The 13,899-nt window shown below is 50.4% G+C and overlaps 1 protein-coding gene and 1 non-coding gene across 2 annotated transcripts; one reads left to right on the top strand and one right to left on the bottom strand.

Moving 5' to 3' along the window:
* Positions 1-401: 401 nt before the first annotated feature.
* LOC122365748 lies at positions 402-10,926 on the bottom strand. The gene is made up of 9 exons (XM_043337220.1): positions 10,772-10,926; positions 9,265-9,472; positions 6,786-6,963; positions 5,974-6,058; positions 5,135-5,198; positions 4,782-4,895; positions 2,510-2,668; positions 1,404-1,579; positions 402-896 (listed from the first exon to the last, which is right to left on the bottom strand). The coding sequence occupies exons 2-8, from the start codon at positions 9,466-9,468 to the stop codon at positions 1,436-1,438; spliced, it is 948 nt and encodes a 315-aa protein (XP_043193155.1). The 5' UTR covers positions 9,469-9,472; positions 10,772-10,926; the 3' UTR covers positions 402-896; positions 1,404-1,435.
* Positions 10,927-11,196: 270 nt separating this feature from the next.
* On the top strand, positions 11,197-11,269 carry Trnaf-gaa. The gene has a single exon. It is a non-coding gene; the product is annotated as a tRNA-Phe (tRNA).
* The last annotated feature ends 2,630 nt before the right edge of the window (positions 11,270-13,899 follow it).

Raw genomic sequence — 13,899 nt, 5'->3', positions numbered from 1 at the left:
TCCTGACGTCGAACCTGCGTTCAGATGACGGGATGGTGTACTCAGAGACGAGGCCCAGCCGAGCGCAGCCAGTGAATGGCCGAACGAAAACAATGAACGTACTTTTGCAGAGGTGCGAGGAATCAGAATGAGGGAAGAGAAACTCCGAGTGAAGGGAAGAAAAACAGTGTGAACGGCAGGACGTCGAGCCAAACGATGTTTGTGGTGTAGGCAGTCGTTTAGAGACGAGCTCAAACCGGGTTGAATGAACATTGGATATGACTAAATGTGACCGAAGGAGGAATTCGGTCAGAGTTTCACGTCATATTTCTGCTCTTACTTTCGTACGAGATGAGGTTTTCACTTTCATTCATTCATAGACGATTCGATTCTTCTTTTGATTGAGATTAGAAAACGCGTCACACATTTGAGCACATATATTTCATGACTGATGAACAGAAACGAGATTACACTCATGTGACTAGATATCTGAAGACTGACAAATAAATGAACATGACACGGTTTTGGAGTGCTTCTCCGTTTAATTATGACTCGTCCCTGACTATATAACAATTCGATATTTGCACTGCCACACGGCAAACAAACAATAACAGCAAACACATGACCAGCGTAGACTGAAGCGCAGGCCGACCGGCAGCTTGCGGTCGATTCTCGCATACAGCAGGAGACACGATGACTGACAGGCCTGGACTCCAGTCTCGAGGCCGGGACTCCAGTCTCGAGGCCTGGACTCCAGTCTCGAATCGTTCCTCCGATGAGACGGCCCACTGGACGCCGCCCGCGGCGGATTCCAGGAAACTCGCGCCAGCTCCCCAGCCGTTCTGAGAAGAGAGCGACCGGAGCCGGTGTCGTTTCCACTCGAGACTTCAGTCGATCGATACACTCGAATTCATATTCTGCAGCGGAGGAGACAAGATGTTAGAGGGTGCATGGAACATTGCCTTGCAGATCTAATATATCAAGCTTCTTTAACAGAGGTATTTGTGTTTCACTTGATATGCAAGCATTTGATGTCATCAACATGTAAGTTAACATAAATAAACAATATTATGGGACATAGTACGGTTCCTTGTTCAACACCTTATGACTCAACTCGACATGATCCCACTACCCGTTAGACCTGGCTCCCACAGTCACCGCTAATCCCAGGTAGCCCGTCATGAGCACGCGCCGCTGGGTGTTCGCACGTCTCTGATTCACCCCGCTCTAGCTGAGTTCGTGAATCAGCTGTCCCCGAGGCGTTCCAGGCCAATGAACCACGCCACCGGGAGGCTCCCACAGCTAACGATGATGGTGAAGCCTCAGGGAGTCCCGACTAGTCAGCGACGTGCGACTTTGATAGGCGCTTCGTCATTAGACGCTACTTTCACGTCTGGTGGTGAAGGAAGTCCCACTCCGCGTACCTTTGGTATACAGACGCGCCGGCTGGGGCGTCTCAGATGAAGAGGAAGCTGTCGTAGTTCCTCGCGGGTGCCAAAGAGAGGGAGCCGGCCCGTAGACTGCCCGTACGACGGACCTCTCCGGTCTCCTTGTCGCGACCAAGGCGGTTCAGCTCGCGGCCACGGCTCCAGTGCAGGAACTGAAACGAGGGACGTCAGAGTGAGGCGGCTGGTCGGAAAATAAACACGGAGCGAGGTGGGAGATGACGTCCAGATATTCCGCATAAGTCTGGAAATAGAGTTGATGAAACGGCACCGCACTTTCATTATCATCGCGGATGGTTTGTGATGTGCTCGACCAAAAATATTGTACCGAGCATTCTTGTCAAATAACCGAGCTGTTTTTAGAAGCATCTCCAGGATAAAGTCAGACTATTATTAGGCTGAACTCCGAGATGTACTAGGGTAGCATTTACTGTCCATATCCCAGGCACCCGAAACGTCTCCTGCTCATCCCATGCTCCTCCTACGCAGCAGAAGCAGGACCAGCGGAGATCTCGCCTCATCCGACGCCTGCTTATCAATCAATCCTCCCCTCCCCCTCCCCTACCACCGAGCAGCCACTCGGCCGCACCGCGCTGAGCCATTGATGTGCCACGATTGACGCACTAGCTCCGGCAGCGACCGCGGTCACTCGCCAAATAAACCCCGTCACTGGACGTCGGGGTACCGACCACCCAGCATTGCTTGCATACATCCTGACCAGAGGGAGCCGGCGGAAATGAGACAGGGGCGGGGACCGGGAGGGGCGTTTAGCGGAGGGCGGTGGCCGCGGGGGCGGAGGGGAGGGAGGAGAGGGTGGATGATGTAACCAGCATGTGGCAAAGGTGAAGTGCTAGGATGGGTGGAGAGCAACAATGAATAATGTAGCAGCGTGTGTGAGGCAAAAATAGGCGTTGCACCGTGTCGAAGCTTCTTGGAATGGTTGTTGATGTGCAAGGACGTTTCAAGGCAGGCAAGTGTAGAGGTGTGAAATTACACCAGAAGGTAAGGAAAACATGGTTAAGGCGGTGGTTATATAGTTCCCGAATGAAAGGAAACACCGCACTGTACGAATAAGCGCTACTCACCGATCTCCTGAGCGGGAAGTCTCGTCCTGACCGCGGCGTGCCCGGCGGCCTCTTCATCAGCACGAAGCTGTACTCGGCTGGAGAGGACCACTCCTGCTGGATGGCCAGCGGACGGTCGTCAGCGTGCAGCTTGCGCTCGAAACTCGTCGTGTGACACACCTGCAAGAGCAAGGTCGCATACAATCAGCGGACCGCCCAGCCGGAGACTGCACTGCTGCAAAAACTGCAGACGAGTTATGATGATGTCGGGCGCTGTCGTAAGCTGGGGCATTCCACGTCAAATCGAACAAAAATCGGCTGTTTTGCACCTTACCATCAGCGATTTCATTATAAATTTGTGAGCGAGTTCCTGTGTGGCTCCGGACATTACATTGATGTTTTTTGCACATTCTGACCACAGGTCTTCTAAATATAGTGCATCAAATTTTTACAAAATGTTGCATCTTTATATTTTTGAACGACCATAACTTTGGTTGTACTTGTTTGATTTGAATGAAATAAACCTTACTGTTTAGGTAATTTCTTAAGCATTTGTTTAGAATTGCACCTACTTAAATATATGACCTTGAAATTTGCTTAACTCTGTTCTTAAGCACAAATATTGAAGTAGCAAAAAACACGTCACCTTCGATTTGGCTCATTTTCATATATTTTATTGCCTACCATATTCTTAACAACCTGTGAAAAAATTAGAGTGGGCCATTCATAAGTTTTGAAGAAAATTGCACATATGCAAACGCATGTTAGCACGCGCAGTGGAGGGGGAAGAGCGAATTTCGCCCACCCCTCCTGTTTTTCGCCAATATCTCATAAGATTAATGCGAAATTAATTATGGCTACCTGTCAAGAATTGAATTGGACATCTCATCGTGCAAGCAACAAGAAAATCGGTTCACAACTGTTCTAGTAATAGCGGTGTAAAGTGAACATCCTGTCGCCGCAGCGACCCGGCGACTCGGCAGCCGGCGCCGACCGCTACGCGCCGCCTGAATTGTAGACTGTGCCGGGACGGAACGGAACGGTTCCGTCTTTACATCGCGCTCCCTACCGCTTACGTTCGATTCGCGTCAAATTTTGTGAGATGACTAAGAAATGTACAGGCAATCTTATGGTGATATAATTTTAAAAATCGGTTGGTAAACAATTGAAATATGAACGTGTAAACACAAAATTATGATTGCTGCGTTTCCCGCATCGGCCGAGCCCGCCTCAGCCGGCGACATGTTACTCTTAGCAGGCCTCTAACTGCCATATTTATTATTGGATTAACTAGAAATTCCCCATGCATACTAAAAAAAAATGTATGTTCTTTCGTATAGTGAAGATCAAAAGACGTGAAGATATCGTTGCGTGATAATGTTTTCGTTAAATTTACTTCATGATGCATTTCCACACGGCTCAAAATTCACCGCAAAATACCGTTAGCCTGAAACACTTTTACTATGGAACATGAATGCTTGACTACGATGACTATGCATTTCCATTCTCGCAGAGTTTGGGATATCAATAATCAGCAATCATTCATTTCAGAAAGTGTACACAAGCAAGCATGTCTTGACTCTGTCTTTCAAGGTCACGCGCGGTTGCGTGATGTTGATGCATGAAAACGGCGTTTGCTGCGAAAGTTATGAATGGCCCACTCCAATTTTTTCACAGATGGTTAGGAACGTTGTGACGGACATAATATGTAAAAATTACGCAAATCGAAGGTGACGTGTTTTTTGCTATTTAAATTTTTCTGTTTTAATTCAAGGTCCAATGCTTTTCAAGGTCACTTCAATTTAATTTTGTAATTAAAAATCAAAGCCTTATCAATTGCCTATAAGACCCTGTTAATATCATTTTGATACCAGAAAGGGAACCAGAGTTACAGCCATTTAAAAAATTGATGTGTGGCATTTTTCGCTATATTCGATGACCTATATCTCAGCGATACGTTATCAAATTTCGAAAATATTATACGTAACTCAGTTTTGAACCATGCCCAGTCTGCCTACAAATTTTTAGAAAAATCGAAGGGGATGACGGATTTCGGTGTTTGATTTGACGTGGAATGCCCCAGCTGTCATCGCAAACTGTAGCGAGCCACACTGTGGTGTTCTGGTGTCTTTCTCCCTCTAACTGGACTGTCAAGCTCTTGTGCAGATGCGTCTACATAGCACGATGGTTTACACGATGCGTAGCGGGGGAGTTTTTGTCATGGAAGCTCGAAGACTTTCACATGTATCGCCAGCGCAGAAAGCAATGTCCCGATGGATAAAAAGATCTTTACCTCGTATATGCTGAAGAGGTTGACACTCTCGCTAGAGTTGTAGCAGTTGAGGACCAGCTGGATGACCTGATCCACCGTGGTGCGCTCAGAGATCAGCAGGCTCTTGTACTTTGACTGGAACGAAAATAAACAAACTTGATATACGAACTATTACGACCAAAACATCGCTAAAGCACGCATGGTTTTGGAAATCACTTTACCAAAAATGAAACGAAATCGCAGTAAACATCATCAACATTTGCAAGTGAGGCGATGCACACTAGAAAAAAAAACACGTAATCCGCCTGATTTAGACAAACTCCTATTCAACAACCAAATGGACAATGAAGTACGGATCGTTTCATCATGCTCACCTCGGGCATGAGAACGCTGTCGCAGACCTTCACCAGGCCACCGTGCCTCATTCGCACCGTGAACCTGTAACAGACAGAACACAATGTTAAACAGCGGTCACTCTACCCACCACACAATGTGTCCACAATGCGTCCATCTAAACACCACCTGGACGGCAGGACCCGTCCTTTTAAATCCCGTAAATCCCACCCATGAATGGGACGGACACCGAACTGTTGACAGGCGCCTCACTGGGACCCTAAACACCCAGCCGCCGCGTGGCTCCAGTTCCCACGCACATAGCTCTCCGGGAGACCTAGTTTGGTGGTTTGGTCACCACATTTGGGTAACGAGCTGTCCTCGGTTGTGCCGCAGTTTTCACACGGCCTGCGGACCGGCGCCGCGGGTCTCTCAGACCGCGGTGTGGTCGAGTGTCGCCCAGCAGCGAGGGGAGTGAACGGGGACACGGCGCGAGGACAGCCCCGGACGGGCTGGAGGGGAGGGGTGCCGCTCTCACGGGTGCCACGTATACTGGCAGGCAGTCACACCCGATAGCCGTGTTGACTACAGGGCGAGTTTTAGGGCGCTGTGTGCGGGGCCGCGGGCGGAGGGAATGAGGAGGGAGGGAGAGAGGGAGGGAGGAGGGAGGGAGGAGGGAGGGAGGGAGGAAGGGAGGGGAGGGAGGAAGGGAGGGGAGGGAAACTCCCAGCCCAGCTGGCTCCAGAGCGGAACGTAATGGAGAAGACAGACGGACGAAGACGGCGACGTGACTGGCAAAAAGGCGGCGTCGAAGAGAGGTCACAGCGTGAAGAGTGCGTGACGCTATCCCGTGAGACAGCTCATGTCTGCTCTGACTTACTTGGAGTCGGCTCTGGGGTAGCAGGCCTGCAGCTGAGCGGGACACGAGTCGTCGTCCAGAACCAGGATGGTCCGCACCGCGGCACCTGTCGACAGAACAAAGAACCCGCCGTCAGTCGGTGGTCGACCGGGCCGTTATTGGGCCCACACCCACTTCCTGGTGCGAGAGGAAGCTGCGGCTCCGGCCGATTCCGGACCATCATCAGCGACCATCACGACCCGCCGGGTCAGGTCACGCCACCGTCCATCGACCGGGTCAGTCGAACGGTCACGTGATCGGCCAAACGAAGTGGCACAGAGGCGCATCTGGCACTGTCGGTCCAGCAGCCACCGGGTGAACCCAATCGACCCTGGGCGGGGTCTGTGCGCCGGTAACGCCGCACAATGTGGCGCAGTGCGCCGCGCGACCACACAATGCGGCGCAGTGGCCCAGTTTGGGCCTCCAGCACGCGACTGGGTTGGTAGGGGACCGAGGCCACACGCACATTTGGCACGCCCCCTTTATGATAGCCGTGCATGGCCGGCTTTGGGCGCTAGGCGACGGAGAACCCCGAGCTTGGCTGGGCGTCGGCGCGATCGCAATACCACAACGCGAGGAATGCGTGAAAGTTGAACGTCCGGAATGTAAGATTACTCGGCCTCGTGGAGGTCGCTGTCAAACCGCATACATTTCACTTCGGCACCTTATCTGCTAATGGCACGCATATGGATACCACACTACCGCTCTTTCATACAAGGGCATAACATTCAATAAAATAAGCCAGCCGGTATATCATTGTAGCTTAAATTGGCGACATTCGCATTTCAACTGACCTGTGCTCCTGGTGGCGACCTCCATGGTGAGGAAGAAGAGGTTCGGGTCGCGGTGCTTCATGCGGTACTTGTTGAGCAGCTGGTCCACCAGGTCTCGACAGGTGGTTGTGTACTTGACGCTCATCGTCTTGTACTCGAGGTCGGGGCGTAGGCAGCGCGTGTACACCTTCACTGTCGTCTGTAACATGGTGACACGCTGGTTAGATATGATGTTCGGTGAAGGCTCAGATGTCACCTACAGTTTCAGTGGGTGTTGTAACTACACGGAAAATACGTTTGACATGATGTGTCGTGGAAATTCGAAAGAAACTCATCATCGTCCTGGTATGAAGGAAACAAACGACATCTCGTATGCAAATACATACTATATAATGTAAAAACTTAGGATGTATATGTAAACACAGATTACGTCATCGTCTTCACAAGCCATGCACGACAGCCTGACGTGCACCATAACAGCGCTCACGTACGATATAATGGCTTCAAAGGTGGGCCGGCCAAAAACGGGTTAGGGAAGCCCAATACATTAAACTTGGTTCTGCATTTTGGGCAACCAGGCCATGAGCAACAAAGGATATGAATATGATTAACCCACTGGCACTTTGATATGCTTCGAAACGCTACAGTGCCTTGGGCTCTTTTGCGTTTCGTACATTCACAGGAATGCGAAACGCATGCATGACATCTGAAGCGGAACGCCGTTGCAGATCATTTTACGAGAATCTGCAGCCAAAAAGAGCAAACGCACTGCAGTAGTAACATGATTAAAATAATGATCATGAATAATTTCAATATGCATTGGCGAAATGTAGTTCATTCCTTATCCACCAACACTCAGGCCAGTACGATGGATAATATGTCAAAAAATATGTGTTTTGGAAACCCTCAGCAAAAATGCTTGGGATGTGTGAGTAAATGATACCTAGCTTGTAGCCAACGAGTCTCAGTAATGTTTCAAGACATAAGCGTTCGCATTCCGATGCATTAAAATTCTAGCACAAAGCACCGCAAGCAAATGATGGTGTGTAAGTAACCGCATGTATATACGAAATGCTCAGGAATTAAGACCATGCCATAAACAAGTTCATATACAAGGAATGTCGGACAAGCATCCGCCATCGAGCAGCGTACCCGGCTTCGATCACGCTCCACACGGTACTTCGGATCAGGCTCTTCCGTGAGGTCGTTTCTCCTCCACGACTCTCTGACCCACTGAGCCAAGACCAACAATGGAAATTATGTGGGAACTTTAGAAAATTGAATGATGACTGCTGATGGCGGGTTTCAGCCCGGCTAAAGAGGCATCGGGAACCATAGACGACCCACGTAAGTGCTTTAATCGACCACCGGCTTTCCAGACCACTATCCGTGGTAATGGGATACGGTCAGCGCCACTGGACGGTTCGGATGCTCCTGTCCGCTATTCCACACAAACAATGGGCTGGCCTATAGGTCTGCTTCTGTCGTCGCCTGGCTTTTGAGTGCTAGAGACCACAGGACCGATTGACAAAGCACTGCTTTCAGGCGGGAAGTTTTGTCTGAGCTGTGTGCATTTTACTGAATTTTGGTTGTATTCTGGAACACATTCGACGCGTGTGAATTTTCGTCCGCGAGACGAAGGGCACAGAAGAGGGCCGGAGTCGTTTGTTAATGCATCTTCTGCAGACGAAACAGCCCATCAGCAAAATACACTGGGCTTTCCTCAGGGAGGCATCCTAGCGCCTGTTCTATTTTAGTCCTCTACCAGACCGGGCCCGAGCAACCCTTCCCCGGGACGGGCACATTCCTAAGAGTGTTTTGACGAACGGGGACCGGTTCTGGGCCGTGTGATAATAACAGACCCCTCCCTCTCTCCCCGGACTCACCCCGTCCCCCCGTTCGTACCATGAGGAAGGTCACTGGCCGGGGTAGATCCCCGGGCCCACCCCGAGTTGAACAGGGAGGATCGCCCGACGGCGGACGACTGGAGAAGGTCCATGGCCGGTCTGCATTGTGCCAAAGGTCGGAATGATGTCTCATAGGGTCTGAGTGAGCAGTTGAGAAGCTGGGATAATCCTCGGTCATGCTAGATCGGCACGGCGAGGGATCACTCTCGAAGGAATTCGCCGTCATCACGAAGTCATGTGCCCCGTGTATCACCGAAAAGGAATTTCGGGACGATAGAAAACAAGATTCCGAGTAGGGCTGTGACATCGTCGAGTCACGTTATAGCTGTGATGGCAGTCGCCAGAGCAGGTTTGTGAAAGGGAAGGCATGAAGGGCTTCAGAAGATACAGCATCTGTGTGTTGGATTGCACGATAGAGACAAATATGCAGAACGTATTATGCGGTCGTTTGGTAAGGCTGTCCCGCCTTGTGCCATTCAATTGGTGTCTGTAAGAGGTTGTAATTGGGGCGTGATGTGTTGCTACACCATTTCATTCAGACAAAACCCATAGCATGCTGTTCTGTAGCGTTCCAAAAACTCGTTGGAACTCACCGTGGGCGGTGCGGCGGGCACGCTGGCGCTGCCCGTGCTGCTCTGCGTCTCGTTCAGAGACGTGTACGAAGACGAGCGAGACGACAGCGCCGGCTCGTGCAGCGAGCAGAAGCTCATGTTGGAGTTGATGCTGAGCGTGTCGGCCTTCTGGCCGCCGGGCCGCAGCAGCGACGAACTGGAGCGCACCTGCACGTGCTTCAGCATCTTCCTGTGGGGAGGGAAACTCGGTGAGCGATGGGTGCTGAAGACGTGGTCATCAGTCAAGGCCGGTAGACTCGCCCAATTATCCTGTGTGTGTCTGGTACGCATGGCTCTCGGCACCCTAAATCCGACCTGTCAGTTTCCTTGTTTATCGACTAATCACCATGAATTTACGATAGCTGGTGCAATCATAGCGGTCAAATAGGCGCCCCGAATTTTCCGTCTACAACAAGCATGGTTCGCCTCTCTAGTTTGCAAAGTTTTGTGCCGTCAATATCCTCAATACAATGGGTAAAAATGTTTGGCAAATAATTGAGTGCGGCGAGGAGCGTCAGGGTCGCTGGGTCGTGAGCGCTGATCTCAGCATTGCTGGGTAGAGGCGACTGTTCGAGCGATGCCGATACAGTTAACATGGTGCCAGAGTTTACCTCGTCCGGAATCTAAGCCCGGGAGGGCGGGGAAGCAAGTCGCCAGCATAGAGGTAAACAGGGCAGTTCCGCGTCTCTTTCCTTCTCTTTAGGCAACACGGATGCGACTATTGAGGATTGGCTTTTGGAGGCGTTTTATGCTAATAAATTGGGCTAACCAGGAAACGGCACATCGCATAATGCATTTGGTGAACCCAAAAATACTTTTAACGTTTTTACGAGCTATAATTTATTCCCGGGCTGCTTGTTGGTATCAATTATTTTATCGAGTATGTATTTTAATGTTGTATTGACTATTAAACAGCATCTTCTGGATAAACAAAATGCATTTAAACATTTCACATCACGTTCAAAGAGGATCTGAAATAGCAATCAACAAACAAGATCGGCTATCCTTTTTTAAACCAGTTAGCTAAGAAATGAAATGTCAAACGTATGATATAATATTATCTAGTGAATTCAACCAAACTTATGTTTTAATCGAAATTTAATCCTTTTGAACATGTACTAAATGATTTTGCTGATTTAACAATTTTATCAACAGCATTGCTGATAGCCAATTGCTGGCATTGATACAACTTTATCTACATATGAGAAGTGTGGGATTCTGCAGAGAACTTGCTAAGTTACGTAACGTGGTTTCTGTTAATTTATTCCAATCGATTTAATTAGTAAGCACAACAAATGTCACTTTAAAAGCCGATGTAAAATGAAGTTCGCCAGCTAGACGTAACAGTATGTTGTTTGATCGTTGTGTTTTATGGTCTGATTCGCGTTAGATCAAGACATTTTATTGATAGGCTTTCATTCCTGGCCTGAAAAGTTAAGACGGAAAAATAAATTACCTGTAGTGTGCAAGAAAAGGAATAAGCACATACCTGAAATACGATCCTTCGACCAGTAACTGCTCCCTCGACTGTAACTGCCTCTGATCACCTCTCACAATCGTCCCTCTGGGCACTCTCCTCACAGGACCATGTCACGAGGAGGTCCGTCGTACACCCCACCGCCTTCACAGTCGCCGCCGTACTACGGGACGACTCCCAGTCCCGTCTCGGCCCAGAGTCAGATTCGTTCCAGCGCCGCCGCCGCTGACGTCACACCCCGTCGACCAATGGGCGAGCCGTCCGTGGTCGGCGCACGCGCCCGCCCCCGGCGGTGGGGCGGGGGTGGGGGTGCGGGGGCGGGTGTGGGATATTTCTGTTATGCCAGTGGAGTAAGATAAATAAGAAAATGTAGCACTTAACAATACATTTTTCAAGCTTCTCTTATTTGTTGTGCTACAGACTTAATTCTGCTCGTGGCCGAAATAGCTCAGTTGGGAGAGCGTTAGACTGAAGATCTAAAGGTCCCCGGTTCGATCCCGGGTTTCGGCAGTTTTGGGTCCCGGGTGGGTCATTGGCACGACGTTAGTCGTTTCGACCGTTTCCATAAGCAATAAGCATCCTGCTTCACTTACCCCAGCTCACAAATTGAGGTATGGTTTTCCTCTTAACCCAAAACGCAATACATTGAATGATCGGCTGTGGGCGGTAGGAAACTATCCCCGCGTTCGATGTCTCCCGGACGACGAAGATTCTACGCCGTCCGGCCAATCACGTTCCATAACCGCAGCCGAGCCCCCGCTGACCTTGGACGGGATTGGCCGGACGACGTAGAATCTTCGCCGTCCGAGAGACATCGAACGCGGGGTATGTCTAACTTTTTCAGCATGCATGGCGGGAAGAAGAAAACTTACCAAATTCATCAATTGTTTGATTAGTAGCTTAACATTCACAAAAATAGAAACAATGTACACCTTACCCAAATTGACAGAAACAACGCAAGTAAAGTGAGAGTTACAAAAAGAGATAAGATACGAGTATGAAGTTGTTTAGGTGCATATTGCGAGCTACTATGACCTTCTACCGAATATGACGATAATATCCTTCCCCTGTTTGAAAGGCATGCCTATGTGCAAAGCTCAGATATACGAATTGCCTATAGGATCGAAAGCACGCCTTTTACAAATAACGACACAGACTCCAAGTCGTGTTTGCTCACATCTGGCCGGGTCCCTGTGTCAGGCACGTGTCAGCAGAGCGGCTCAAATGGCCCACACTGCAGGGGCTGGTTTAGACCCTCCCATATGCAGACTTTTCAGTCCCCGGTTTAGCAAACACGTGCCATCCCCGCCTGTCCTCCCCTCCCCTTTCCGCTGCTCTCATCCTCTCTCTCTCCCTCTCTCTCCCTCCCTCTCTCGGCGACGCAGCCGTCGTCGGCTGCGTCGCTGGCGACGCGTCTGCCTCGCACATGTCGCCGGCGGAAACGCAGCGGCGCGCTTTGATGTCGCGTCGGGGACCTCTCGCTCCGGAGAGAGGTGGCCTCTGAGCGTCGGTTTGTTAGTGAACAGGCGTCGCCAGCCGCCCGGCCGATCTGCGTCACTGATGGATGATCGGGGACGGACGTAACGTTTATTTCAGCACGGCTGAACAGTCGGAAGATGCATCAGTGATCCTGCTGGGAAGTTGGACGAATGTTATTTGAATCTGGCTGAGAAAAGTCAAAAGGCTGGCTCATGAGCCTGCGTAGATGCCTCGCGGACAAACATTGATTAGGAATGAAATTCGGGCTTGTGTTTCTTTGCGCTAGTCTGCTGACTTCACCTGATATTTGGAGTTATAGCATGACAACGTCAAAGGGTCGGTATGAAAGTCATTTTAACCCTCGCATGTGTAGGGGGGTCGGATGGACCCCCCCCATGGTTTTTCGCGAATAACTCGCGTAAAAAGTGGCCGATCACGACGAAACTTTCAGTACCCTCGCATTGATCAATTTTACACCTACCCTGAAAATTTCATGACCCTGACCCAAATGACCTTTGACCTGTGACCTCTTTTCCGAGACCATGTTTGGCCGGAATCGCGATTTCGCGTATGTCGGCTCGCACTAGCCGCGTGTTTGCAAGCTTTTCGTGGTTTCAAACGTTCAAACATGTGATTTGATGTTACTCCCATGTGTGTCAAGGTCACCTGAAGGTCAGGTCAGGTCATTGACCTTTGGTGACCTCGGGTGACCTCGGGTCACTTTTTCGAGTTTTACATGTTTCTAGGCTAGTTTTTGGAGCTGAATTCGAATTTAGCAACCATTTGAACATTTACGAAGTAGTTTTGGTGACTTCGTAACATGTTACGAAGCTGTCAGAGGCGGTTGACACGTACTACGAATACCCGTCACGACGCCTACTGGTTGACCTGACCTGACCTGACCCGACCTGGTCTAAATGCTTCAAGACATCATCTGTGATCAAAACTAACACGATATTCGTGATCAGCACCCCGAAAAACCCCTTAGCAGCCACACTTTACGACTTTCTAACAGGTCCCGATTTTCCCGACTTTGGGTCATTGACCTGACCTGGAAGGTCACCCAATGACCTAGGACCTTAAAATTGGGTATCATCGGCTTCCTCTCGTCACGGGCAACACGCTCGTTTTTTCCGCGAAGCTCTAGCTCGATCAGGGGCCAAACGGCAAGGGGGGGTCCAACCGACCCCCCCCCCCCCCTACACATTAGAAGCTGGCAAACGCCGCACACATGCGAGGGTTAAAGGATAAACCAAAAGGCTCCCGATGCCCACCATCTATTATAAAGTAAGATCCTTGAAAGTGAAACCAAGTCACAACCCACATCTGGCAGAAGCTCGGTTGAGGACATTCCGAAGAAGATAAATAAATTACGTGCGAGCTACACTAACAAGACGCGCTCACGCCTTTCAAGCCACCGCCCCGGCCCTGCCGGCGCCCCGGTGGCAAGCTCATTACGCCAACCGGAGGACATATTACCCACGCCTGATCGGGTGTCACCGCCGACGCCGACGGCGCCGACGCTGACACCCTCTGGCGCGGCTGTGTGACCTTGCGTCTGCCCCCACCCACCCCACCCCAGCCTCCAGGGTGACCCGGGGATCGGGAGTTCCGGCTGTCGGGGAGGACAGGGAGAGGAGGAGTGGGTGGGGAGAGCAAAG

Source organism: Amphibalanus amphitrite, unplaced genomic scaffold (assembly GCF_019059575.1).
Source record: "Amphibalanus amphitrite isolate SeventyFive unplaced genomic scaffold, NRLGWU_Aamphi_draft 000760F_arrow, whole genome shotgun sequence".
Lineage (NCBI taxonomy): Eukaryota > Metazoa > Arthropoda > Thecostraca > Balanomorpha > Balanidae > Amphibalanus > Amphibalanus amphitrite.
This window is presented reverse-complemented; position numbering and strand designations above follow the sequence as displayed.